The 24203-nt window shown below is 44.4% G+C and overlaps 2 protein-coding genes across 5 annotated transcripts in view; both read left to right on the forward strand.

Annotated features, from left to right (window-relative positions):
• FBLN5 (fibulin 5) overlaps nt 1–1419 on the forward strand; it is a 46817-nt gene extending 45398 nt beyond the window's left edge. Inside the window, exon 11 of the mRNA XM_075029950.1 lies at nt 557–1419. Coding sequence (XP_074886051.1) covers nt 557–718 — 162 coding nt within the window. The 3' untranslated portion in view covers nt 719–1419. The remainder of the gene's footprint in view (nt 1–556) is intronic.
• Nucleotides 1420–16155: 14736 nt separating this feature from the next.
• Nucleotides 16156–24203, forward strand: part of TC2N (tandem C2 domains, nuclear) — a 35810-nt gene continuing 27762 nt past the window's right edge. For 2 of the 4 annotated variants that reach the window (XM_075029951.1, XM_075029956.1), the window contains exon 1: nt 16156–18907. The gene's annotated coding sequence lies outside the window, so the exon portion shown is untranslated. Of the gene's footprint in view, nt 18908–19073; nt 19147–24203 lie in introns of those variants that run through there. The other 2 variants (XM_075029953.1, XM_075029954.1) reach the window with 2 other exon arrangements.

Below are 24203 nucleotides of genomic sequence, written 5' to 3' on the forward strand. Positions count from 1 at the left end.
CCGATGTTTCGAAGGCCTGCTTCCACTTACTAAAAGACAGATTTTTTGAAGTGCTTTCACGTATCTAAAGCCCTCTTCAGAGGGTAAGGTTTTGCGACGTTAACATATGCAAGTATACAACAAACCCTGATCCTGTTCACATAGAACGTCTGTTGTCCAAGCTCTGTTAACGTAATCCCTTCTTGGTGTTCGCTGCTTCAAAGTAACAGCGTTCTTTACATCAAACAAAATTAAAAAAAGGTGTCGTGACTTGTTTATGCCCTAAATCCATGTTTTCGTCTTTTTCCATTTGGACAATAGCAAGTTTCTATGTTCAATAGCTCCTTTTATGTGCAGGGCTCCCAAAGGCTTTACAAACTGTAGAAGGTGGTAGCTCCTACACAACACTGAAATGGAGCCAAATGCTGAAACAAAGCCATCTCTCCTATGAATTCCAGTGGTTTCAAACAATGCAACAGAAAACAGTTATTTTGGCTGCCTGAAGACCATAGTGAGACAATAGTTTTCAAGAGCCATTTTTGAAAATCTCACCTGCTTTCTCTTGTTTTGTGCACAGCAAACGGGACCGATCAGTGCTACTCTGGTGATGACCCGCCCCGTGAAGGGGCCCCGTACTATTCAGTTGGACTTGGAAATGATCACTGTTAACACCGTTATCAACTTCAGAGGAAGCTCTGTCATCCGGCTGAGGATATACGTATCACAGTACTCCTTCTAAACCTTGAGTTTGTGCCCTGGAAACATTAAAACAAAAGAGACGGTTCCTCCTCTGCAGAACTCTCTCCTCAGAAGCCAGTACGTATAGCAGCTCCAAACCAAATCAGTATTTCCACAGACCCAGTGACCTATGCCTGTCTGAGGAGGGAGGCCTCTTCATGCACAGTCCCTATCAGGATGCAGACATCTGAAGATGTATTGTCAGCAGATCCCATATGATTCTCTATGTGGTCATATATTTTAAGGACTCTTCTTTCCATTGTAAACACTTCTAGGGTATGAGTCTATGTTTGAAAGACTGTGAACCTTTGTAGCTCCAAGGCTGCTTAGCAAAAAGCACCAAAGAAACTGAGGAAAAAGCTGGCTTTTGCAATCTTGCCTTTTTTTTTTTTTTTTCATTATAAATGGAAAGCAGACAAACAAGCAGAAACAGAAACAAAAAGCCACCTATTGAAACAAGGGATCTCAGAAGTGCTAACTTACATTCCCAATTATCTCTGGAATTATCAGTCAGGCACTTTGTCTCAATTCACCCTGCATTTGTCTTAGTTTCACCCGTTTTTTTCTTTGATTCTATTTTATAGTTAAAATTCATTGTAAATTCATTCCAAAATACATGTTGTACTATGTAATCTTTTACTTTCTAACAAAGTGTCACATGTTTGGGTTCCTTCCTGTATTAAATCTTTCTATATAACAGAGTTCATAGAAATCTATCACTGGATGGTATGTTTTACAATATTTAGGATGTTATGCTTATTTACACCCAGGCTCTTTGACACAGGCCTCCACTGCCAGAATAGCGTCCAGGGACTTTAGAGCAGATAAGAATCAGAACTTTATTTTTCCCTGTTTTCCTGAGTGTGATAGTTGCAAACAGTTTGTAATGGTTATAAGGTAGTGATACTAACTCTGTAGTTAAGGCTGCAACTAATCTCCTGTTTAAAGACCACTCAGCTCAGACCTGTCCAAATTCCTTCAGAAAAAATGGATTGTTCTGTTCACGCGCAGTCTCTCTCCTACATTGCTAACATTGGGAAAAATAAGCTGAACAGGACTTGGACCAGTCTTATCGTTCATGCATCTTCCACAAAGCAGACCCCACTATACCAGTACCCAGCCCTCAAATGATGGGATCCTACAGTTTCCATAGGCAATGTCTTCTCAGGTATAACTGCTGTAACCAATAGAAAGTTTCTCCTGAAGTCTAGTCTGACTCTCTGCTGTTGTAATTTAAATCCATTGCTTTTTACCATACTTCCAGTAGAAATAGAGAACAGTTTGTCTCCCCCTTTGCAGCAGTCTTTAACATGTCTGAAGACTGTTGTCATGTCTCCCCTCAGACTGTTCCTTTCTAGTCTAAACAAACCCAATTCTTTTGGTCTTTCCTCATACATCACATTTTCTGGACCTTTGATCATTCTTGTTCCTCTCATCTGGATTCTCTCCAGTTAGTTCACATCTTTCTTGAAGTGCAGTGCCCAAAACTGTGAAAAGTATTCCAGCTGAGGCCTCACAGTGCAAAGCTAAATCTATATATATGTTTAGGAGTTTGAAAAAAAAAATTGTATCGTTTGTAGGTATAATGCTTACCTTGTTGAAGCCACTGGCAGTTTGGTCTTTTATTTCAGTAGGGATGAGGGTTCATATACCTTGTTCTTAAATTTCTCTGAAGCAAGTTCTTTTGCTTCTTCCCCCACTTTTTCCTTATTGGCTTATTTGCTCTCCAGCATCGCTAGGGCAGGAAAGACAACCTTTGCTTCATCTTTTTGACAATTGGAAGTGCTTAATGCTACTTGGGAAAAGAAGTTTATGAAGATTATAATGCAAGCAGGCTGGAGCAGAGTAGAAGCATTATGTGAGGTCTTCATTAAAGTGAAGTATTAAATGGGAGATTACAGACTCAGAAAGTTATCACAACACAGACTGCATGACACAATCAGAAAATTGACTCTCTTGTTCCTAATAAGCTTTGTGAGTTAGTCTAGAGTTGGATTTCCCTAGCTTTCATAGAGACTCTGCTCTTTTTACTTGTACTCAGCTTGAAGGAAGTCCTGATGCAATGGCTCACAGCAATGAAACGCTGAGTTGAGTGTGATGTAGCAGCTTTCATGTCTGAACGGTTTAAAGTTTTCTCCGTGCTGCTACAACGTCCTGGGATCCTGTGCCTCAGAGCTCTGTATGCAGGCTGTCCTTTATTGTAAAAACAAAAAGGCTGGAGCCTGACTCCAGGGTTTAGTGGGCCAAGCTGAAGGCAGGGAGCCAACAAGTTTTGTGAGTAGCTGACTTGGAGGAGATAAATGTAGAGGAAATGTGCAGGGAAATATCAGAAACAAGAATGTGTTTCCTGAGTGTATCATGGTTCATCATATACCACAGTCTTGGAGGGGAAAATAGAGATGACCAGGAGGGAGGAATGCTAGTTTATAACCATGGGGCTAAAAGTCCTTATGTGTCCCAGATAATGGAAGTGAGACGTGGGAAACAAGCAGGCTCTGGTGGCCCAGAGAGGAGACAAGAGGCAGACAGGGTCTTGCATTAAAGATGTTAAATTCTTAACATGCTGAAAGTTTTGCCACTGCTTAAAATCCCCCTTTTGCCCCTTTTGTGCCCCTGTGTTATGGCTTCTTCATGCCCAATTGAGGAGTCCTCTCTCTTCCTGCCATCACATCACCTCCTGGAGAGGAAGTGCACCCTGTTAGACATCAGACAGTTTCTCACTTCTGGGCTGTTCTCCCATGGCCCCCACATACCAACCTGATTTAACCCTAATTTAGAAACATCAAACCCCAGAGGAATTCCGTAACAAAACACTTTGTTAAAAGAATAAAGCTTGAATGCTTGGTTTTAGCAGGGTCCAGCAAATACTCATAAAACAATATTACACTTTCTATATAAACATTCTGCGCCTTAAAAAAAAAAAAGTGAAAAGTCTGGAAACAAAGGAATTCAGCCACTTCTCAACCGCCATAACATCTTTCATCACTCACTATCACTCCAGCCAACTTTAACTTTGCCAAAATATATGCCAATCTCAAAATAATAAATTACTAGCAGTTTATAACATCTAAACTCTCCATTTCCTACTCAAGGGTCTGTTTCCAATAGACCATCACAGGCTCGTATAGTACAGCAGTTCTCACCAAATAAAAAAAAGGACTGTGCATGTCAGGTTTTTACAGCATGAAAGTTAAAAATGCAGTCTTGCAACTGCTGTATATGTTCATGTTCTCCTTTGAGGCCAGGCCTCCCTACAAGCAGACAGAATTCCAGGTCTGCTCAGAAAATGATTCTTTATTCTAACCTACTGCAGAGGATTTTCTAACACAAAGAGTTTTGCCATATGGTTAATAGACAATATTCTGGCCGGCACAAGATGAGGGCACTGACCGTGGTCTGGGTACGTGTGGCTTCCCTCGGGCTCTGCTCTGACATGCTCCTCGCTCAGGGTGGCACAGCTGTTCCCTGGACGAGCTAGGGAGGGACAGCTCTTTGCCTCTCCTGCATGTCGGCTGTCATGTCTGTTTAAATGAGGGCCCTCGGGAGAAAGACTGCCTCTCACTATGTGTTTGTACAGCACCTATTGCCAGTGTAATAAATGGAATAAAAGTAAACAAAAGCAGAAATGGCAGTCATCTTTGATACAGACTGCAATGATTGCGAAGGAGAATCTATTCTGATAAATGAACCGCGTGATTCATGCTAGTCGGGCTAGGTGCCAGAGGGAGAAGAATGGCAAGAGATGAATCATCCAGCACTGTAGAGCTGAATGGGTCCTATCATCTGGCTTATTTGATTTTGAGATATTTTTAGGGGATTGACTTTTCTTGACACAGACAACAAAATGTTATTTCACCTAAGAGTTTGCTGGATCCCGCAGAATCTCTTTTCAACTAGTGCTTCTCTGACAACAATAAGTTTGTTGAGAATAACTAAGCTTCTTTGAGTACCTGGTCACCCACGATCACCAAGTGTCATGTCCGGGGCCATTCACACAGAGCTTTCTCCTTTTCAGGTTGGGGGCCTGTACTCATATTTACCATTTTTTGGCTCAGCTTTTAGAAGAGTCAACTTTCATTGTCTCATAAACATGATATCAGCATCAGCAGAACTTACATATTCATTTTTCTCTGTCTAGAGCAAGCAGAGCAATAGAATCAGTACAGTTTGTGGTCATTCAAGTTCTCCAGTCTGGCTTATTTATGGAACATGCTACTGAATATTTTCCGTAGCATGTAGCTGTATTAGAACCCAATGAAAATTTCATAGCACAAAGATGTTAAAAAAAAAAAAAGGAATAAAAGTATGCCCTAATGTTATTCAAGCCTGACAGACATTATTATTAAAATAAATCTCTATCCTGGATGGACAAAACCCTCAGCTGGTGTTAATTTGCATGACTGCTGCTCTTTCTTTAATGGAAAGATTAAAAGTATCCTTAGGATTTTCCCTCTGTGTGTGTAAAGCACTGTGCATACACCTGCACACAAAGAGAATTTACAGAAGCTAAAACTAGTTGTGGTAGTGGAGCTCTGCATTTGGAAGTCAAAGAGTTGTAAGACAACACGGCACAAACAAATCGTGTTTCCTCATCTGACATGAGTGCAGACAAGTGATTTATATGCCTCGCATTTTGTTGTTTTAAGTCTTTGAACCAATTCTGAATAGCTCAACCCCAAAGCAGGTGCCATGCATGAAGACTGAGGCTGATGGTCATAACTAGACTTTTGGGGATTCTGCAGAAAGCCTGCCCAGAAAGGTGACCTGTGCTGAAGGGTCAGTGCCGTAGGAAGTGTAATGGTCCAGAGGTATTTGTGTAGGGATGTCTCTGATCCTGCAGCTGCTTCTTTCCTTGCCTGTTTCAATGCAGAGTGCATCTGATGTTTATAAGTGTGCACATCAGAGGTGGAAATCTCACCTATACCAGTTCTTGGTTCAAATTTCTGAGATCCCTCTAGTGGTTTCCACTGGCCAAACTAACTCCCCGTGTAACTCCACTAATATTGTGGGTCACATGAAGGAGAGTTTGGGTACAAGGCAGGTACACTTTTACACCAGCAAGTGAATAATGATGCAGGAACCTTGATGTAAAAATTGAGGAATGTAGCTGGGTAGCAAAGGGATCTTTAGAAAACACCTCAGCAACCAAAAATTCCTGAAATATTCAATTTCTGTCAATTCCCTCCTGTATCCCAGAAGTCATTTATTCTCCCCTTTGAGTTTGTCCTGGACAAGTGATCTCATTATGGTCATGCACTGCAAGCACACACTGAGTGAGCTCCACCTCGCCTCTGGCACTACGTAACATTTCTCACTTTGCTTTTTGGAGGTCAGTTGTAGGCTATGTGTGTCTTCAACGCTCTGACTGACCTCACTTGCTTTTCTCATAGCCAAGGCAGATCCGTTATTTCCCTGCCAGGTTCCTTTGCACCCACAATCTGTACAACAAGCTCTTCACATGTTTCACTGGAAATGCAGGCAGTGTTGTTGGCCCATTTGCTGCTTTTGTACCCCCCTCCCTCTGCAATGTTGGTAGGCACCCTCACAGCAAAGGATTAGGTCTGAATGGCTGAAGTGATTGCCCAGCCTGCTGGCAGTGCCTGGCTTCATGAAGAGGATTAAAAAAAACCCACAACCTCCCAGTTTTGAAGGCAACAGATGCTTTTTAGGTCCTGATGAATCACTTTTCCCCTGAAGTTGTGTCTATATCATGCTGGATTGATAGTCGCAAAGCTTTTTAAGAAGCCTGATAAGGACATGCCTATGCAATACAGCCTTAGGTTCTTCATGCCTTGGATGAGGTTTTCCCAGTTTGCAAAGAGAGTATTATTTGGCCCAGTCAGAGAGAGTGCAATGTGGTCACCACTATGCTGAAGTCAGTGATCGATAATCACCTTACATCAGGTCTGGATTTAGCCCAGTTTTAAGTCTTGAATTTCAGTGTCAGTGGAATAAATGTAAACAGATATGTATTATTTTTACAGTAGAGCTGAAAGATTGTTTCCAGTAAATAAACAGTAGTATGATTGCAGTATCTCTTTCTCTCTGGGCACAATCTTTGGGTACTTTAAGATTTCCTGAGGTATCCTTTGAAGCTTCAGAATTTCCTCTGGTATTTCAAGCTATTCATTGATGTGTTTCCATGAATGATTCCTCACCCCTGTTCTTCGAAGGCCAACCCAGGCACTTGACTCTACATATTGTTAAAACATCAAGCTACACCCAAGCCTTTGCAGAGTCACAGCTCATGGATCATTCATAGAAATTGTTCCTCTCTGTAACCCATAAGGGATTATGTTGACTTCCTTGAGATTCTGCAGTGTTCAAAGTAATGCATGCGGATGTGTTTTTCAAGACTGGGACCTTAGTCTGGAGATTGTTCATCAGCAACTGGCTGCAAATGTTCTGTATTCTACATGTGAAATCATAGCTACAAAGGTTAGTTTTGACAAAATCCTCAAAACATATGGTGTTTCCTGGCTGCCTACACATAGTGCAAACACAATTCAAAAGTCCAGCATCGGAGTTCTCCAGTATTCATAAGAATCACTGTTTTTATGAAACATTTTGGTCAGTAAACTAATTTTGTGGATTATGTGAAATGCAAACAGAGAGGCAGAAGGCCTGCCAAGATTACACAGATTTGTTATTCAAATCAGTATCCCCAAGAAAACCTGAATCTAGTTCATAATTTAAAAATATTCCTTTGGACTCTGACATCTGATGCCATTTAGGTAGGGGAGGGGGACAGAAAAACTGTCTCCTTCCAAAATAACAGCAGTTGCTCTATAGAGATCCTGGGGCTCCTACAGCGATCAGAAACACCTGTCAGCCTAAGTTTGCACCCCGGGTCAGTGAGGAAGGCACAAAACTCATAGAGACATGTCCTTAGCTGGAGGAGAGATATTTTCATTGACTTCTTAATGATGTCAAGTGGAGTTTTACTTCATAAAGTATATAAAATTTCTCACTGTGTTTATACATCTATGGAAAATTTAAAATGACAGGACCAAGCTATTGCCTACCACATGCATACTACCTGCAGCAAGCTCTAGCACATCACTTTGCCGTTCCCCAGGGTTGTGCTCACTTAGAATTACCCAGTCTGATTTGGTGTGAGTTACAATGGTATAAGTGACAGCACTCAGTTCACAGCAGTGTAAAGTTATTCCTATAGTTGAAAAAGAGAATTGTTGAGGGATAAAATTACAATTGAACCAGAAAGTTAATAAAAAAGAGCTTGCTCATTAGTTAACCTTCAGTGCTTTGGTTATGATGTCATTGCTATTGACAAAAATAATCAACCAGAAACCCGAAATATTAAAAAGGAGATTATCTACTTAAAAAGATAAGTGCCCATGTAGCCTATAAATAGCTCTGGAATTAAGACATCCCACGCAACATCTGGAAAAGGAAGAATTCACTCCTTGACCTCCAGCATCCCTGTCTCCCACTGGCAGGATTAAGCACAGTTGATGCTTACCAGGATACAGACACAATGGCTGTCTGATGGATGTGCCAAGGAAGAGGCAGGCATGGCCAGAAACAAGGGAAGGACAAACCAAGATAATGTAAAAGTACTGAGGAACGTTCTCAGTGTGCAGGATCTCTGAGACAAATCTCTCTCATTGAGAGCATTTTAGCTTTGCTTGGGCCTTTGAAAGACAGACAAGTGCTGACAGTCACTTCAATAAAAATAGGAAGGCAGCATTCATGTGTTTGAATGCAGCATCAGTTTTCAAAAAGGTCACGCTGCCCTGGCCAACCTGCCACCTAATGAGATGCACTGGACACCAGAAGCCTGTAAGTACAATTTAAGGTATAGCACATATAGCACCACCTTATACCAACAGTTTCTCCCGCAACCAGTACAGGTGCAGGGAGAAGGACTCAATCTCCAGCTCAGCCGATGGTCCACAGAACTTCTGCTTCTGCTTAAACAGTCATTTCCCTAACTCTTACTTGCAGGATGTCCAGATTAATAAACATGTTATATTTTGTAGTCTTAATTCTTTTCGGAAGAGGAATACTGTAATTTAAAATGGATGGTTTCACTGTCCCTCACCCTGCCCCTTTAACCTATAACCTATAACCATTACTTCATTTGTAGCAGAAAATGAGCTTTTCATTCTTGTGTTGTTTTACAAATTGTGAACAATTTACATTGAATACGCCAGTAGGGTCCATTTTAAAGCTTTTTTAAAATAAAAAAATATATTGCTAACAAAAATTATAATTGAATCCTAGTTTATTTTGATCATTGCCTGGTTTAGTGGTGATCATATAGGATCACTGCAAGCATTCATGCCAGAATCATGTAACCCCTTTGCAAAGCAAGTTGAATGAGGATCTGTGATACTGGTACATCAACTGGTCATAAATGCTAGTAACATATATACAATACTGGAGAAAACTTCAAAGCAAAATACAATTAATTCTCAAGAGGCTAGTTTTCTTTCACAGTTTTTATGTAGTAAACTTGCCCATACATGGAGGTATATGTGTGTAATTTTACCTTCATTTCCTGCTGGGTTTATGCATGATAAGGCTCAAATTAACATTTTGTGTAATACTACTTTATCTGTACCAGCAGCATGACGTATTAGAGGCATTTCTTTCCCCTGCAACTCCACTGAAGTTTGGAGCAGGTCATTGCTTCTGATAGTGGGATGGGTCCCTTGCCTGCTTCCCCCAGGCACCAGCCGTGCTTTACCCAGCACGTGTTTGGAGGGTGTATGGGAAGGTGGACAGGCTGCATGCTGCAGCCTTGGAGATGTTCCCAGCAGATCCCAGGAGATGAGCTCTCCTCCCAGCCTGACACAGTGTCACTCTCCTCTCCCAGTTGCTCTGGGTCTTGGAAGCACAACATGGACCAGTGAAGGCAGGGGTTTGTGCAGTGAAGATGAGGCTGCGGGCAGAATTTGGCTTAGCTCTGCAGAATAAACCTATCCCCTTAACAAGTAGTGTTAATACAGTTTAGGCTGAACTGGTTTCCTCATACATAAATCATTAACTAGTAGCTAGTTCTCACTCCCACCTGCACTACATAGCTTGTGGCTTTAGTACGAGAAAGGCTTTTCCACCCACACCACACTCAATGACCCATGCCTAATGGGCTTTGGCCGTTTGTTGGTTGGGTTTGTGTTTTGCAAGTGGAATGTTCTTATTTCAGCAAATCGCAAGGGCAGCCAAGCCTGGCTCTGGTTTGCTTTGTGGGAAGTGAATGAACTTATATCACACAGTTGCTCTCTTGCATTCTCATCACTCAGATAACTCACTGCAGAAGTGAGGTAGGTAATATGCCATTCACTGGGCTTGTGATGATTTACAAGCCACTGAGAAAGCTGATACAGATCTTTATAGCTGTTCTGAACTCAAAGGAACTGCTGCTCATTTACAGTATCACAAGGACACGTCAGTTCCCTCCACTACACTGCAAACTGCATTAATTCTGAATCACACACTCAGGAAAAATTACACTGAAATGGACACACATGCAAAGCAATAGAGGAGAGGGCAAGTGCAGGAATGCTGGGCTGCAAAATTTCAGGAGAAGCAAACAACTCTCTGGAACTGCTCAAAGAAAGCGAGAAAGTAGGTCTGTGACCCATGATCAAAGACTTCTGGTTCTTCATTCCCCACCAGGGTGCCTTGATAAAAGTGGTCTGACCACTGAAGCCACCAGACAGCTGGGCTTTCCACTCAATTTGGTGGAGAATGGACACTTGAGGAAACAAAGTTGCTCAGATTTAGTTGTTGGCATACAGCTCAAGCAGTCTAATCTGAGGTTTTCAGACCTGAGCCATTGCATCCTTCTTTCTCTAGCTGCTTACAGTCTGCTTTTCAGGTTGCTCTTATTATACATGCTGTCATGTTTGTCTTAGATGGGGTTGCACATTGGACTGAATAGCATGACCCCCTCCCCTTTTATTGCTCTTTTCACAGCGCAAGACCAATCTGCTCTGACAGTATCTTCCTAGCCAAGGGTCTCTCTGCTCACCAAGGGCTCTGTGGATAAGGCAACGGCATCTCTGGAGCTGACTCACAAGTGTGGACAGGAGAAGAAGGTTGTACCATCCCTTCTGTCAGTGCTGTCCAGCCAGCTGGTAAAGGATGCTGTGCTGCTGGAGAGATGGGGTTTGGCTGGGCTGTAAAATGGATATTCTGCAGGGATTTAACCTCCTGCTGCACTTCCTTAAGGGTGAGCTATAAACCATATTTCCTTGAGAAATCCTATGGGCTGTATTCTGTGTACCAGAACTCCTGCCTTCTCCTCCCCTCTCTGTTTTTGGTGGCACCCGTTACTCCTTGGGCCCGCAGGTGCTGCTGAATGCTGTTAAACTGTCCTCGGTGTCAGCCTGCACATAGCCACATCGGTGATGGAAAAAAATGAGCCCCACGTGGTTTTTCCAGGAAGCCAGACGGCAGCTCCCTGTCTCATACAGGTGAACATTTTCTCACACCGGTAACTCATTAGGACAGCATGCATGAACTTGGCTCTTTCACACTGATGCAAGGGTTCATAGTCTGTGCCACTGTTCATAAGGGCTGTCCCAAATGGCAGATGATTGCTGATCTTTAATGGCATTTCTGCATTTCCATTTTTTCTCTTTCCAGCCTGTGTTATTTCTCCTTTTCTGGGCTCTTGCACAGTTCAGTCACCATACCATTACAGAATGATCAACAAGGCACCCTAAAATCCAGTACTGAAACACAGCATCTGTCTGCCTGCTAATGAAAATCCTTGTCAGTCATGGGATCACCACATCAGCTTAGGCGAGGGAGCAGCCAGAGCATTGGCTGAGAAACATTTGGTTACGTTTTCTAAGATCTTGAAGAACTAGTTCAATAAATCCTTGCTTGCTTGAATGAGTGCACCTTCCATCTCCCACCACATTTTTCATTATGTCACTTGGATACAAATGCACGTGGTTTTAATGTGAAGTTAATCCCCGAGCTGCAGTGAAATGATTAACCCTTCACCCTTGAATTCTTTGCTACCATATGATCTAGTTCTTATGGAGCTAAGAGCTAAAGCAATAGTGACAGCTGAAAATACTTGAGGCAAGTGAATATTTGTTCACCATGGAAGGCCAGGCTCAGTCATACATATATAACCTTTTTAGCTTGGGGAGCACAGGTAAACAACATGGCAAAGCTACTATGTCCTGCAAACAAATATTTGTACCTACATTTATTACTGCTGACTCAGGATTCTTGAAAATAATCTGTCAAGAAAATACTGTCAAGAATAAATATCCTGCAGTTTGCAGCTGTTAAACTTCCTGTTAAAACACAGGTTCACGATGCCTGTGCCATTCAGCTCGGGTGTACGATCAAGGTGTACCAAGATGGTAACCCATTTCAGTCTCTTCAGCGGAGCGGTCTCTGAAAGGCTGTATATTCTCTCCTCTCTGGATATTTATGTGTATAACCAAACATGAATTAAATATGCATAATCCTCTGCTTTGGGGTGAGAGTGCATCCTTATTCCTGCCCTAAACTCCCTAGTGATACTGGCAAGGGTTGTAACCACAGCACGTTTAATTCCCAGTGATTCTGGGTGCACTGGTGAGGAGCAGCCAATGCTGCTGGCGGGCCTGCAAAGTGAAGGCCAGGAGGGTGGGCAGCAGGTTGGCTTTGCCTTATTTTGTGTACCTTAAGAGGGCTGGATATTGGTGTGTTTGCCTGGGAATAGGGCCAAACACGCTGCAGCTGGATTAAAGTGTTAAAATTCGGGTAGAGTGGGCTGGTAACCTCTGTTTCTAGTTATGGTCTTTCTTAAATGGCTTTAAGTACCAAGCCAGACTGGCCTGGTTTTGCCTCCTTGCCTTTCCCTGAGGGACGTGCCCAGAGCTCCAGCTAGAAGGTCAGCGTGTGCTCGTGTTTGGTCTTGTTTTGAACTGAGCAATTTTAGATGGAAGAACAGCATTCCAGCTTCTGTGAGTGACCGGTTACTGGCCTCAATAGATTTTCTTCCCGGCTCCCTCATTTCCACAGGGCTGGCAGGCTTTAAAGTGTTGTGATTTCTGGGATGGCTTTTTGCCCTCACCCCCTTTAAGCAAGGTAAATGAAGTTTGCTTCCACCTGAAAATAGAAGAAGAAAAAAAAAAAGAGTTTTACAACTGGAAACAATAAATTATTTTTGTGCTTCACAAGTTGGGGCTGTTTCTTGACTCAGTGCCTTTCAGGAAGGCCCTTTTGTGTGTTGCCCTTGCTCTGTGTGCGGGTGACAGCTGGCTGGCCCCTGTGTCCTGGGGAGAGGAACATCTGCTCGTCCTTGGGCAGGCCTGTGTCTTTTTTCAGAAGAGAGGCCAGCTCTGAGGCCCCGAGCAGACCCCAGAGAGATGATGGTGTGACAACACAGGGCAGAGCAGCAGCACCTGGCCCTGAGGTCCCCAAAAAGGTAGGGGATGGATGAAAGGGGCTGGATAGGCATTTGGGCATCTCCTGCCCCTGGGTCAGCTGCCTGCCCTCCCCTTTGCTTGGGCAGGCAGGTACCCAGGCCCCAAGGAGACTCAGAGGCCTGGAAAGCTGCCTCTCATCACCTCTTCCATGTTGAAAGAGGCATTTCTGGGCAGTGTCACAGGCAAGTGGGACTGCAACGGTGTTTGGGGAGACACCCCAGAGGCACCCCAGGAGGTGGCACCATCCCAGCCCAGTGGGAGAGCACCTCCTGGGGAGACTGGGCTTCACAAATAGCCCAGGGAGCATCCCCTGGGTATTGGGAAAGGGCTGCTCCTATGAGGTTTTCACTGGCCTGGGTAAGAGAGGGGAGAGAGGGATAAACTGCGGGAGTGATGGTCTCCAGCTCCCCACGGCCCTGGTGTCCTGCCCAGCCCCGTCCCATCCCCAGCCCCACAGAGATGCCTGGTGCCTGGGGCTGCCTGGCTGCCCTGCGCCATGGCTGGGGGTGCGTAGGGGTGGCCTGGCTTCCCCCTCAGTCCTTGGCTTCCCCAGCTACAGAGGTTCCCTGCCAATTCCCTCCTCACTCCCTTCGCAGAGCGGGGGCGTAGTGAAAATACAGACGTGCACTTAAGCAATTGCTTGCATTTGGACCTTTCTTTCCAGCCCATTTCTAACTGCAGTGCTTAAACCCCACAGATTTTCACTGCTAGCTGGTCACAGCTATCATTCCTTGATGTGCTTTTGAATCAGATGAGCTAAAATAGTTCTGTGAGATCTGTTATGTCTCTGGCTTGTAAAATACAATAATTTCTTACTAGGTTACACTAATATTTCGTAATTCATTCTTAATATTATTCTTCAATAAAGCTCTGCGCAAACAATCTATCCCACAGGAGGAACTTCTGCCAGATTCCAGATGTCAAACACATTTGCTTCAAATACAGGAGTTCATGACCTTTTATGTTTGTTAATGTGACGCCATGGAAATTATTTATAATAAATAAGCATATTTCAGAGTCAGGTTCTCCATGGGGCCTTTTTCAGTGATACAACAGCCTTTCCTGAAACAGGTCTTTCCTGTTTTGGGTTTTTTTTTTTTCCCCCTAACAGTGAAGGTTTGGGAACAATCTGAAACCCTGTTATTGAACTGAGTCCAGCTACTGCACTAAAAGGTAGACAGGAACTCAAAGATATCTCAGATTTCAAATCTTTCCTGAAATCAGCAACAGATAAGGTTCTTCCTTGCTCTTTCATCCTTTATCCTGAAAATGCAGTTTTCAAACAGCAGACTATGGATCCAGACAAAAACTAAATATATTGGCTTAAAGCACCAAATCAAACAGGAAACTACTGGAATTGTTTGGATCCAGATCACAGATTTGATTTTTGCATGTAGCATGCTCATTTTAAAGCTGTGGTAGCACCATCTACCCACAATCTTGTAGATATAAGAGCTCTAGAAAATACCTGAAGGTGTCAATATGTTGATAACATTTAATCTTATCTTTTTTCAGCAGGTGTGACAAAGTCCTCCCAACCTGTGCTGGGATTAAGAGCAGCTGGCTCTTAATGAAGCCAGGCAAGAAAAGGATGCAGTTGGAAACACTGGAAGGAGCATGCCTTGGCTTTGTTTCATCCTTTTGTCAACTGTACATGAAGGTTTATAATGCCTCCTGAGTTTACTGGATTCATCATCTTGGATTCCTAGACAGTAGCAGCAGCATGAAATGTCTCCTGAGGAGGAAACCGAACCGTTTGTTCCTGCATAAATATGTGCCCACAGTCACTCCTGTTTGTCACTCCAGGCTGAAGCTGATGGCCCGAAAACTCCAGTCCAGGCCCAGCATAGCACCCCTGTGCCCCAGTGGTTATCCACCCAGGAACCTCACTTTGCCTTGGGCTAGTTTGGGGCTGGCAGCCATTTACGAGATTGAAGACTGCCAGGTAGCTCAGAAGCAATTGCTGCAGCCCACACAGATGTGGGACTGGCTGTGGAGAGACAGGACCAAAGTGTTCTGCTGCACAAAGGATGAGCCCTCCTTGGATTTATTATCAGAATGTATCAATGATGTGTGTGTGTACAAAGAAAATCTGCCTCATAGCATAAAGCAAGACATAACAAGCCAGCAAATCTCTTTTCAAATTCACAGTACATCAAATCTAAGTGAGTTGAAGAGAGGGTCTAATTTGGACAAGAAAGTATCTCCATGCAATTGCTCCTCTAGGCATCCTAGCAACATTTTCAAAAGATGCTGGACATAGATTGTGCAATAAAGCTGTTCTTCTGCAGCGCTGTGGGAAGAGGCAACTGGCTGCAGTCTCAGGTGGTGGACAGAATTACAACGGGTTATGTCAGGAAAGCATGACGTTAAATGTGCATTTGAAAAAAACAAAAAATAATAGTCACACACTGAATTATAGCAGCTTTCTATAATGAAGTGTGTGGACTCCACCCAGCATCTGTGGCAGAGGAGGGAAGGTGTCTGCTAAACCCAAAGGTTATGATGGGAATGGAAAAAGCCAGGCTCCAGCTGAGAGTAGGACAGGGAGGATGAGGAAACAGTTTCATGTTTCTCCCAGCAAAACCTCAGGGGATAAGGATTACTGCTGCAAAAACTGTAATGGTAGTAAAAGCCTCTGGCTGCAGAAGTTGTTTATAACGAAGGTGTATTAACCGCTTGGAGACTTCAGCTGAAAAGGGCTGTGCTATTTCACTGAAATCTAAGTTGCAAAATCATTTTTTCTTTCTCAAAAAGCCTCTGTGACAGAAAACTTAATTTAGTGGCTACACATAGAGTTTGGCCGTGAGACGGTGTATGCTGTGTGCTGGACTTGTCCTGATAACGCCCTGCTTTTAGGTCCCGACGGCTGAGCTCATCACTTGGCTATTGCAGTATACACTGGATTTTAACTCTGATCATAAGTACATCACTTCATGTTAGTTTCTCAAACTAAAATATTTCACAAGCAGTAGTGTTAGATGCTTGCTTGCTCTGAAGGATTCTCAGCAGAGCTGGGGAAGTTATTTGCAATCACTAACTGCTTAATTGCATTTAATCTTTTGCAAACTAGGCAAGAACTACTAAGCAACGAAATTTTCCACTTTTTTGCTTGAAAGCTTTGAGTGTGCTCTGTGCAAACATGATTCAACCTATGAACCACTTGATTTTTAACACGGAAGTTGGCATGATGCAGTAAGTGTGCACAAGTGGTGGGATCAGGTTTCTGATGCAAAGGATTGCATGGGAGAATTCAGGCTTGATTTATGGAAAGTTGCAGCCTCCGTCAACATTCCTGCTTAAAACTTTGTTCACTGGAGAATTTGCACAAAGTGAAGAGAAAGGGTCTGTCTGAAAGCTTTTGCAGATATAAAGAATTACTCAAAAGTATTTGTGTCAGTATTTATACATGGGGGTTTTATTGTTTCAGGTGTACTTCCTAAAGGTTTGAGGCCCAAAGAAAATAATATGCTTGTGGCTACTTTCTGCAGTATTTGAAGAGAATGGCTACTCCTTTTTCATGGAGAAAAACACTGGGAAGTTGTAATCCAATAGCATAAACAGCCTCAGCAACAAGTGAAAAAGTGTGCTGTGCAGAGGTTCAAAACAGATGAGACGGGCCTCGCTGGGGGATATAAGAGGTGAAGCATAGCCCAGACTAATAAATTCTCCCTTGTTGGCTCTGCAAGGGTCTGCTCAAGTGTCTCAGCCCTGCTTTTCTGGAGCCGAGAGTGTGGTGGTTTGGCACAGCCAGCCAAAACCAGCCAAGTTTATTAGCTTGGTGTTAGTACCGGGCAGGGGGCTGGGCTGGGTGGAGGCAGCATGAGAAGGCAGCATGAGGAGGCAAGAGCTGCTGTGGAGGAGCTAGTGAAGACGAGTGGTTGGAATGGCAGTCTGGGATGGACATGGAGGAGAGAGGGGCCAAGAGCAGGCATCAGTGAGGCATGGGAATATCACCAGGTTTCTCAAGTGAGGTTTAGTTACAGAAAGATTAGCAAGTGCTAGAGCAGAGCATGGGGCACTGTTTATGTTGCCAGGAGGCTGGCAGGGAAGGAAGATCGTATTTGCAGCCAACAGAGAGGTCTAGAGAGCAAAGAACAGAGGTAAATTGGTTTCACTGCTGATCTTCAGACTAGATTTGTTTGGGACAAAAATCTTCTAAGGGAGATGGGAGGTTTGTTACCCATCCCAGCTAAAAAAAATAGCACAGCACGGTAATGTTCTCCCCCTCTATGCAAAATCACTCAGCCACATCCCTTACCATGCACAGCTGAATTTTGTGCTTATTGAAACAAACCTCCCAATTGCCAAGCAGCTGAAAGCAGAATGGCAGGTGTGTCCCAAACTATCAAATGAGCCCTGGGGATGTGAGAAGAGGCCCCCTCAAATTACAGAGGACAGCCTTGCCTTGAGAAAAAAGGAAGGTAGTCTTGCAAAGTGTTTTTTTCTTTTAACTGCCTTGTCAAAAATACCATTTTTAATGTCCTTTCCTTCATCAGAGAGACAATCTGCAGTCCCAAAGGCTGGCTGCTACCACACTGCTGACTCCAGCAGCTGGAGAGCCACTCAGGCAGGACTGGAATTGGATGAAGAGCCTGAAAAACCCTTGAGCATGAAAATGCTGACATAACCTGATAGCAGCAAGCTGCATACAGGGACCTAATCAGTAGTTAAACAACACATTTCTATGAACAGTGAAAAGAAAGCTGTTCGATCACATAAATTAATTCAGTGAGATGCCTTGAAATGTGTACTTAATGTGCATCTCAGGAGGACTCAGATCATTTTTGAAGCATACCAGGTTACTGGTTATTTTTTTTAAATAGTGACCCACATAATCTTATGAGCTCCATTAACACAGATCAGAGCCGCTCTGCTATGTGATACTCCAGTATTGTGCAACTGCCTCTGCACAGAGATTAACAGAGATGCTTGGTTAGCTCAAATATTATGAGTCTGTGCTTTTGGCAAAGGGTCTCCCCTTACAGTGGCTCTGGAGCTCGAAGACTCTGTGTTATACTGCATGATGACAGGCATGAAATTCATAGTTAGCAGCAGATCCATGGTGTGTGGTGGTATTAAATGAAAAAAAAAATCATCATAGAAAAACTACAGTCTTGGTGGATGGGGAATCCACTAAAGGCTGCAATTCAAGAGCTATTAGGGTGACTGTGTGAAACTTCACTGACTGGAAATCTTAATGCTCTTAGAGTGTAAACAGCATTTCCTTGAGGAACTACTCCCTTTTTCCTACTAATGCAGCCCCACTTCTTGCTCGTATTTGCCTCCTGGGGTATTTTAGCACTTCCAGTTCCTTATCAGAAACTGGAATTGAGGAGAGGAGAGGAAGGGGGAGAGGAAGAGGAGACCACCTTGAGTGTCACAGAATTTTCCTTCTTGCAAGGCAATTTCTGAACCAAGGCACTCTGTATGATCCATAAATTATCCTACAGATTACACGCTCTGTGGCAGGGGCTTTCTCTCACGTCTCTACGTAAGGCCTAACTTGACAGGGATCCATATTCCAGCTGGACATGCCATTTACTAAGAACATTATAAAAAATAAAAAATTCACTTTTCCTCTCTAAAATATAGGCCTGGTTTTGCTTCTACCAAAGCAAGAGGCAGCTTTGGCACCGACTTCACCAGTGTAACGGTCCAGAGAGCGACAAGGAGAAGTTATTGGCGGCTATTTGGAGAGGAATCTGCCCCTGTTGAGTGGCTTTGGTGAGGCGGGTGAGTCCCAGGTCGGCGGGGAAACTCCCCCTCCGCCACGGGGAGCGGTGAGTAAGCTCTGCGGGAGCGCACCTGAAGGGCCGTGCGGGCGGCGAGCCCGGCAGTGCCTGGCTGGGAAGGGCGGGCGGGGGCCGGCAGCCGCCGGGCGGGGGGAGAGGCAGCGAGAGGCCGGGCAGGAGCCGCGGGGCAGGGCGCGGCCCCGGGGCAGGGCAGGCCCGCGGGAGCGGTGGGCCGGAGACGGCCGGCGGCGAGCGGGCGGAGGGGCGGCCGGCCGCTCTCCCAGCAGGTACCGGGCCGGGGGAGCCGGGCGGGAGCGGGGAGCGAGGGCCGGAGCCGCCGCCCGCCGCCGGCTCTCTGAGGAGATGGGGGGCGGCGGAGCGCGGCCGAGGCAGCGGGGAGGGCGGCAGGTGCGGGCGGGGGCCGCGGGGGAGGCCGAGCGCCGCGCCGCGCCGGGCCGGGCCGGGCCGGGCCGGGGGAGCTGCCCCGGCGGCCGCGGGCAGGCCGCGGCCCCGCGGTGGCGGCCGCCGGCGGAGCCCGGAGCCGGGCGTACCGCACCGAGGCGGCGCGGGTGTCCTCTGCGGGCGGGACCTCCTCGGGCACCGCGGCGGACGGTGGAGGCGATGGTTTGCTTTCCTTGCCTAGTCGCTCATCGGAAATGTAAAGTTGGGCTTCCCACTTCCAGCAGAACCATTTGGTTGCCGATCTGCAGCAGCCTCTGTATCTCGTGGCACACCTCAGTATGGCAACGTGGGCCGTGCGTGAGAGTAAATGGGAACAAAACTAGCGCGGAAGGTTGCCTTTGGTTGGGCTGTCTTGCTAAAGTGACTGTTCCGTATATATCGCTGATGTCTTTGAATATAACGTAACTGCCTCGTGTATAGATACTTAGAGTATTTAAATGTGAACATACAGTGATACTTTTGCAATTTGTAAATTATTATTTTCTCACTGTGCATGTAAAGCTCCTGAGAAACAGAAGCTAATGATCTTTTTTACAAACCCTGATGTATTTCACCTGATACTGATAGGTATATTGAATGGAACCGCATATTTTTAAAGTCAGAATTCTTTAAGGAAGTCAGCATATTAATCTTTGTGGTTTTTTAAGTAGGCTGAAACTTGACAGGCTGATTCAACTTGCAGAACATGAATTACAAAAGGCAGTGTTACTGGACAGTTTGTGTTACGGGTGATGCTGTACATCGGTAGTGCCTTGCCACCACACTACAGTATCAGTGGGGTTCTTGGAGTGAAGACCTTTCAGTGCCCTGGCCTTGTTTGTTTATGGCTGCATGAGTGTTAATTTGACAGTGTGCATCCAAGATTCGGCTTGGGACTATATTTTCTATCAAGTGACAGACCTTGAGAAATGGAGGCAGGTAGAAAAATAGTAGCTATATTGAACTACTACAGAATTAAATCTTCATATGAATTAGGTCTGAGATTAAATTGTACTTAAAACAGTCTCAAACTGGTATTATAAAATCCAAATAATCTGTGTGAATTAACATCTAAGCATTATCATAGGCAAGAAATAACTAATTAGATCACCTTCTTTAGGAACACTTCAGGTCATTAGAGATACAGTTTAGCCAAAACTCAGAAGGAAGTTGTGAATATAGCTAGAGAGAGTTTCCCTTCTGTACTAGATGAAATTAGCATCAGAAAATACATGATATTTACTGAAGTTACAACCTGCTGTATCCAAGAGCACTGTTAAAGCAGCAGTCATGATTGTAAGCAGTTTCAAACTGTCCTGTTCAAAAGCCACAGTGTACTTTTTTTAATGCATACCATACAGCTGGATTGCTGGGTGGTTCAGATCACTGGTTATTAAACAGCAGTCTGAAATAAATATCATCTTAAATTAAGCTGGTCTTGAAACTTTCCTTAGGTGCGGAAACATGTCCAATGTCTTGTGTGATGCACTTCTCTAGATAAGAATGGAAAGGTCAATATCATGGCTGTTCCTACAATGTACACTTCTAGTCAGTGCTGTTGTAATAGTGCAGGAAGAGAACTAGATCTCAAGGGACATATGCTGGGCCACAGCTGTCAAGTGCTTGGGCATCTAAATGATCCTGTGGGTACTGGCTCCTCAGAGCTAGATCCTTGCAGTCCTAACCCTCAGTCTCTGATCTGTGCAGGCCAGTAATATTCTCTGAATGCATTGAGGTCTGCTGCTTGATGTGCCTTTAGTTTTGACAATGTTGATTATTTAGGAGCCCAAGCTGTCCAAGGATCTACAAGTGAGGTGTTCCTTGACAAGTTCCTCTTGGAGAGCCCAAGTGTCTTCAGAAAACATATATATGATCAGGACCAATTAAAAAACATGCAGGGGAGTATATTACCATGCTTTTTTTTTTTTTTTCCCCTCCTTCTTACTAGGCTTTGTCTAGAGCTGTTACCCAGATGTGAAGAGCAAAGTTCTGAATTTGCATCTTTCATTTCTCAAGACAGTGCTAGAACCATAAACCTGTGTGTTGTTCTGGGCTGGTGGTCTCTTACTCCTTACTTATGAAACTGTTTTGCCTTGCTTTGAATACAGAAATATTCATTAGGTGACCTGTGGCTAGGGCATGAATTCAGGAATGGGGAAGTTTGATTTCTAGTCCTTTTCCCAGCTGTATGTTAAATATTTAAAATATGTTTGCAGAATACATGTAGTTAAGTAATATTGAATTTCAAGAAAAATATATTTATTATTAAAGTGTCCCTTGATTCTTGCAAATACTTATAAAAATCACACCTACTAAAAACACTGCACCCAAAGGGTATGTTGGACTCCACAGAAGTCCCATCAATTCCACTGCCGTTCCCTGCACTTAATTTAGGTGATGGATCCCCAGGTGATTAAGTACTCTTTCTTCTTATGCTGCGGAAAGACTGAATGTGGGCAGGATTGTTCAGTCAGTCCTGTGTGTAGGCTATTAATTTACAATGTTGCCAAGAAGGCTCAGTCTCTGGTCTCTTTTTCTTTGTCCTAATGCTTAGGCTCAGTCTTTTTACTTGTTTGTTCTGTCACTTGTGTTTTGTATCAGCTGGTTTGCTTTTCGCTCAGCCTCCGTTCACCATACTCATAGGTGTTTTAGTTACAGATGTACGTTACTCTAAATGCACTCCCCAGGGTTGTGGGTTAGCTGTGAAAAGGGCAGTCCTGCTCTGGCCCCTCATTTTCCGCACTGTGCATGCTGACCCCACCTTGTGCAGTCAACCACAGGGGGTGTTGGAAAACTACTTTTTAACAAAAAACCATGTTTGTTTATTTTGGTGGTTTAGTTTTGCGTCTCATCAGTGAGCTGGGCCGACTCATCGTGCAGCTGCGTGTTTACTAGATCCAACAGGAATGGTTGTTGGCAAGGGAGAGCGGAACTGCCCGTCCGGTAGCAGTCAGCCCTTTAGACAAGTTCAGGACAGATGGACGCAGCCCCCATGTGTGGTGGACAGAGCCAGAGGACCTGCCTTAGAAGGGCAGCTTCCACTAGGAAGCCGGGCTTTGGTTAGCTTAGGCCTGCTGTCTTTTTGTGAATCCTAACTGCTTTGGCTTAAACAGGAAGTACCCTTTGTCTTTCTGGAAACATTTATTGAACTTGTTTGCTTGATTAAAATGCTATTTACTTAGGTTAGTGAATTTTGCATGATGCATATCCTGACCTATTGCTCCCCTCTTTGGACTCTTGTTTAATTTTATAAAAGAATGACTTCGATTACTCTGAATTGCTATCTCCCAAGATACCTTAAATCTGGTAAATACTCTCTCTCTAATCTAAGCAGGACAACACCCAATCTCTGTCAGCAGAGAACCTAAGATTTTGTCTCTTTAAAGTGAAAGGCAAGGCAGGCTTTGACTTTAAGTAGGACAGGCTGAGTTTGGGTTAAGCCATGTTGTCATTCTGGTTAGTAATGCTATTCAGGTTCCATCAGAAAGATTGCTTATGCAGAGAAAAATTATGTTCATAGCCTTTTGCAGCCAGGATGAATCTTCACACCTAAACTGAGGAGCCTCATGTGGGAAGAGGTTCAAATCCTGGGTCTGGTTTGAGCTCATCTGTGTTGCATATCTCTTACTCATGTTAATACATCAAACTGTGCAGAATTAGTGAGGACACTTCTCTTAAGCTTAGTATGAGTGTTTGTTTGCCTGTCATCGCAGCTGAAGTTTACATTAATTCAGTGCCAAAAAAAAATTATGTCAGCAATCTGATGCTTATCTTTCCTGTAAATTGTACCCTAGTGATTTTGTTTTGAAGCTTTGTTTTTCAGTGATCTAATAGCCACACTTAAACTGGAGAGAACAGATAATTAGGCCCCAAACGAAGGCCCTTGGTGTTTGGGGGGTTCTTGTGGCCATTGCAATGAGCTGTGGGTCTGGCCTGAAGAGCAAGTTCTGGAGATACTGCTTTGGCAATTAAACCAGCTTTGAAGTCCAAAAAAACAACCGAGAAGGACCATGACCCAGTGGCCTCAAAACCTGTTAGGCACTTAAATTAATTTGGCACCTGTGCTTTGGAGCCTGGAACCTGGATGTGGACTTGTACAGCGTGCTCCAGCCTGGACAGGTGGGTGCCTGGCTCCCTGCCCAGCTCTGCTGGGCACCGGGCAAGGCAGAGGGCGGTGTGCTGGGCCCCGGAGCCCCTGCGGCCTCATCGGCAGCACGTGCTTGGGATACGTTAATACACGCGTGTAGCGCCTCAGCGTCGTCTGAAGCATGGAGAGCTAGAAGGCTGCTTGGCTTTTGTGGGACAGCCTCGTCACCAGAGCTGTGGGAGGGTCCCATCCACCTGCGGGAATTCAATCCCTCGCTCCCACAGAGCCCTGATGCCTCCGGGCCGAGGGGGCTAGATGTGGCCCTGTCCACCCTGCTTGCTGAAGCTGGGCCAGCACGTGCAGCGTCAGGTGGTTCATGTGGCCAGAAGATGGCCCAAACCTTGACCAGGGCTTGGCAGGGGCTAGAGGGGGCAGATAAAGGGGGCTAAGGGTGGGTTCTCTTTGCAAAATTCAGGCATCCAATTTCCTGTGTGTGTACATCCTCTGATGAGGAAAGCACCTGCTATATAGAGAGGATGTTTAAAAGTAGCTAGAGCCAGCAGTGCTTCTGTGGTCAGCAGTGAACTGGTAGAAAAACAAGTTGTGTTTCCTGTTTCTGAGAGATTCATAAAATGATTAGTACTCATCTTCTAGGTGACAACAAAACATTTGCAAGACCAGTTTCATTTCACAGTACACGAAAATTCAAAACTTTATAGTTCTGGGTTGGGGTGTTGTTTTTTTGTGGGTGGTTTGGGGGTTTTTTTTCCCCAATTTACTTCTGCAAAATGGGACTGTTGGCTTCTAGATTGGGAA

Source organism: Buteo buteo, chromosome 6, assembly GCF_964188355.1.
Source record: "Buteo buteo chromosome 6, bButBut1.hap1.1, whole genome shotgun sequence".
Taxonomy (NCBI): Eukaryota; Metazoa; Chordata; class Aves; order Accipitriformes; family Accipitridae; genus Buteo; species Buteo buteo.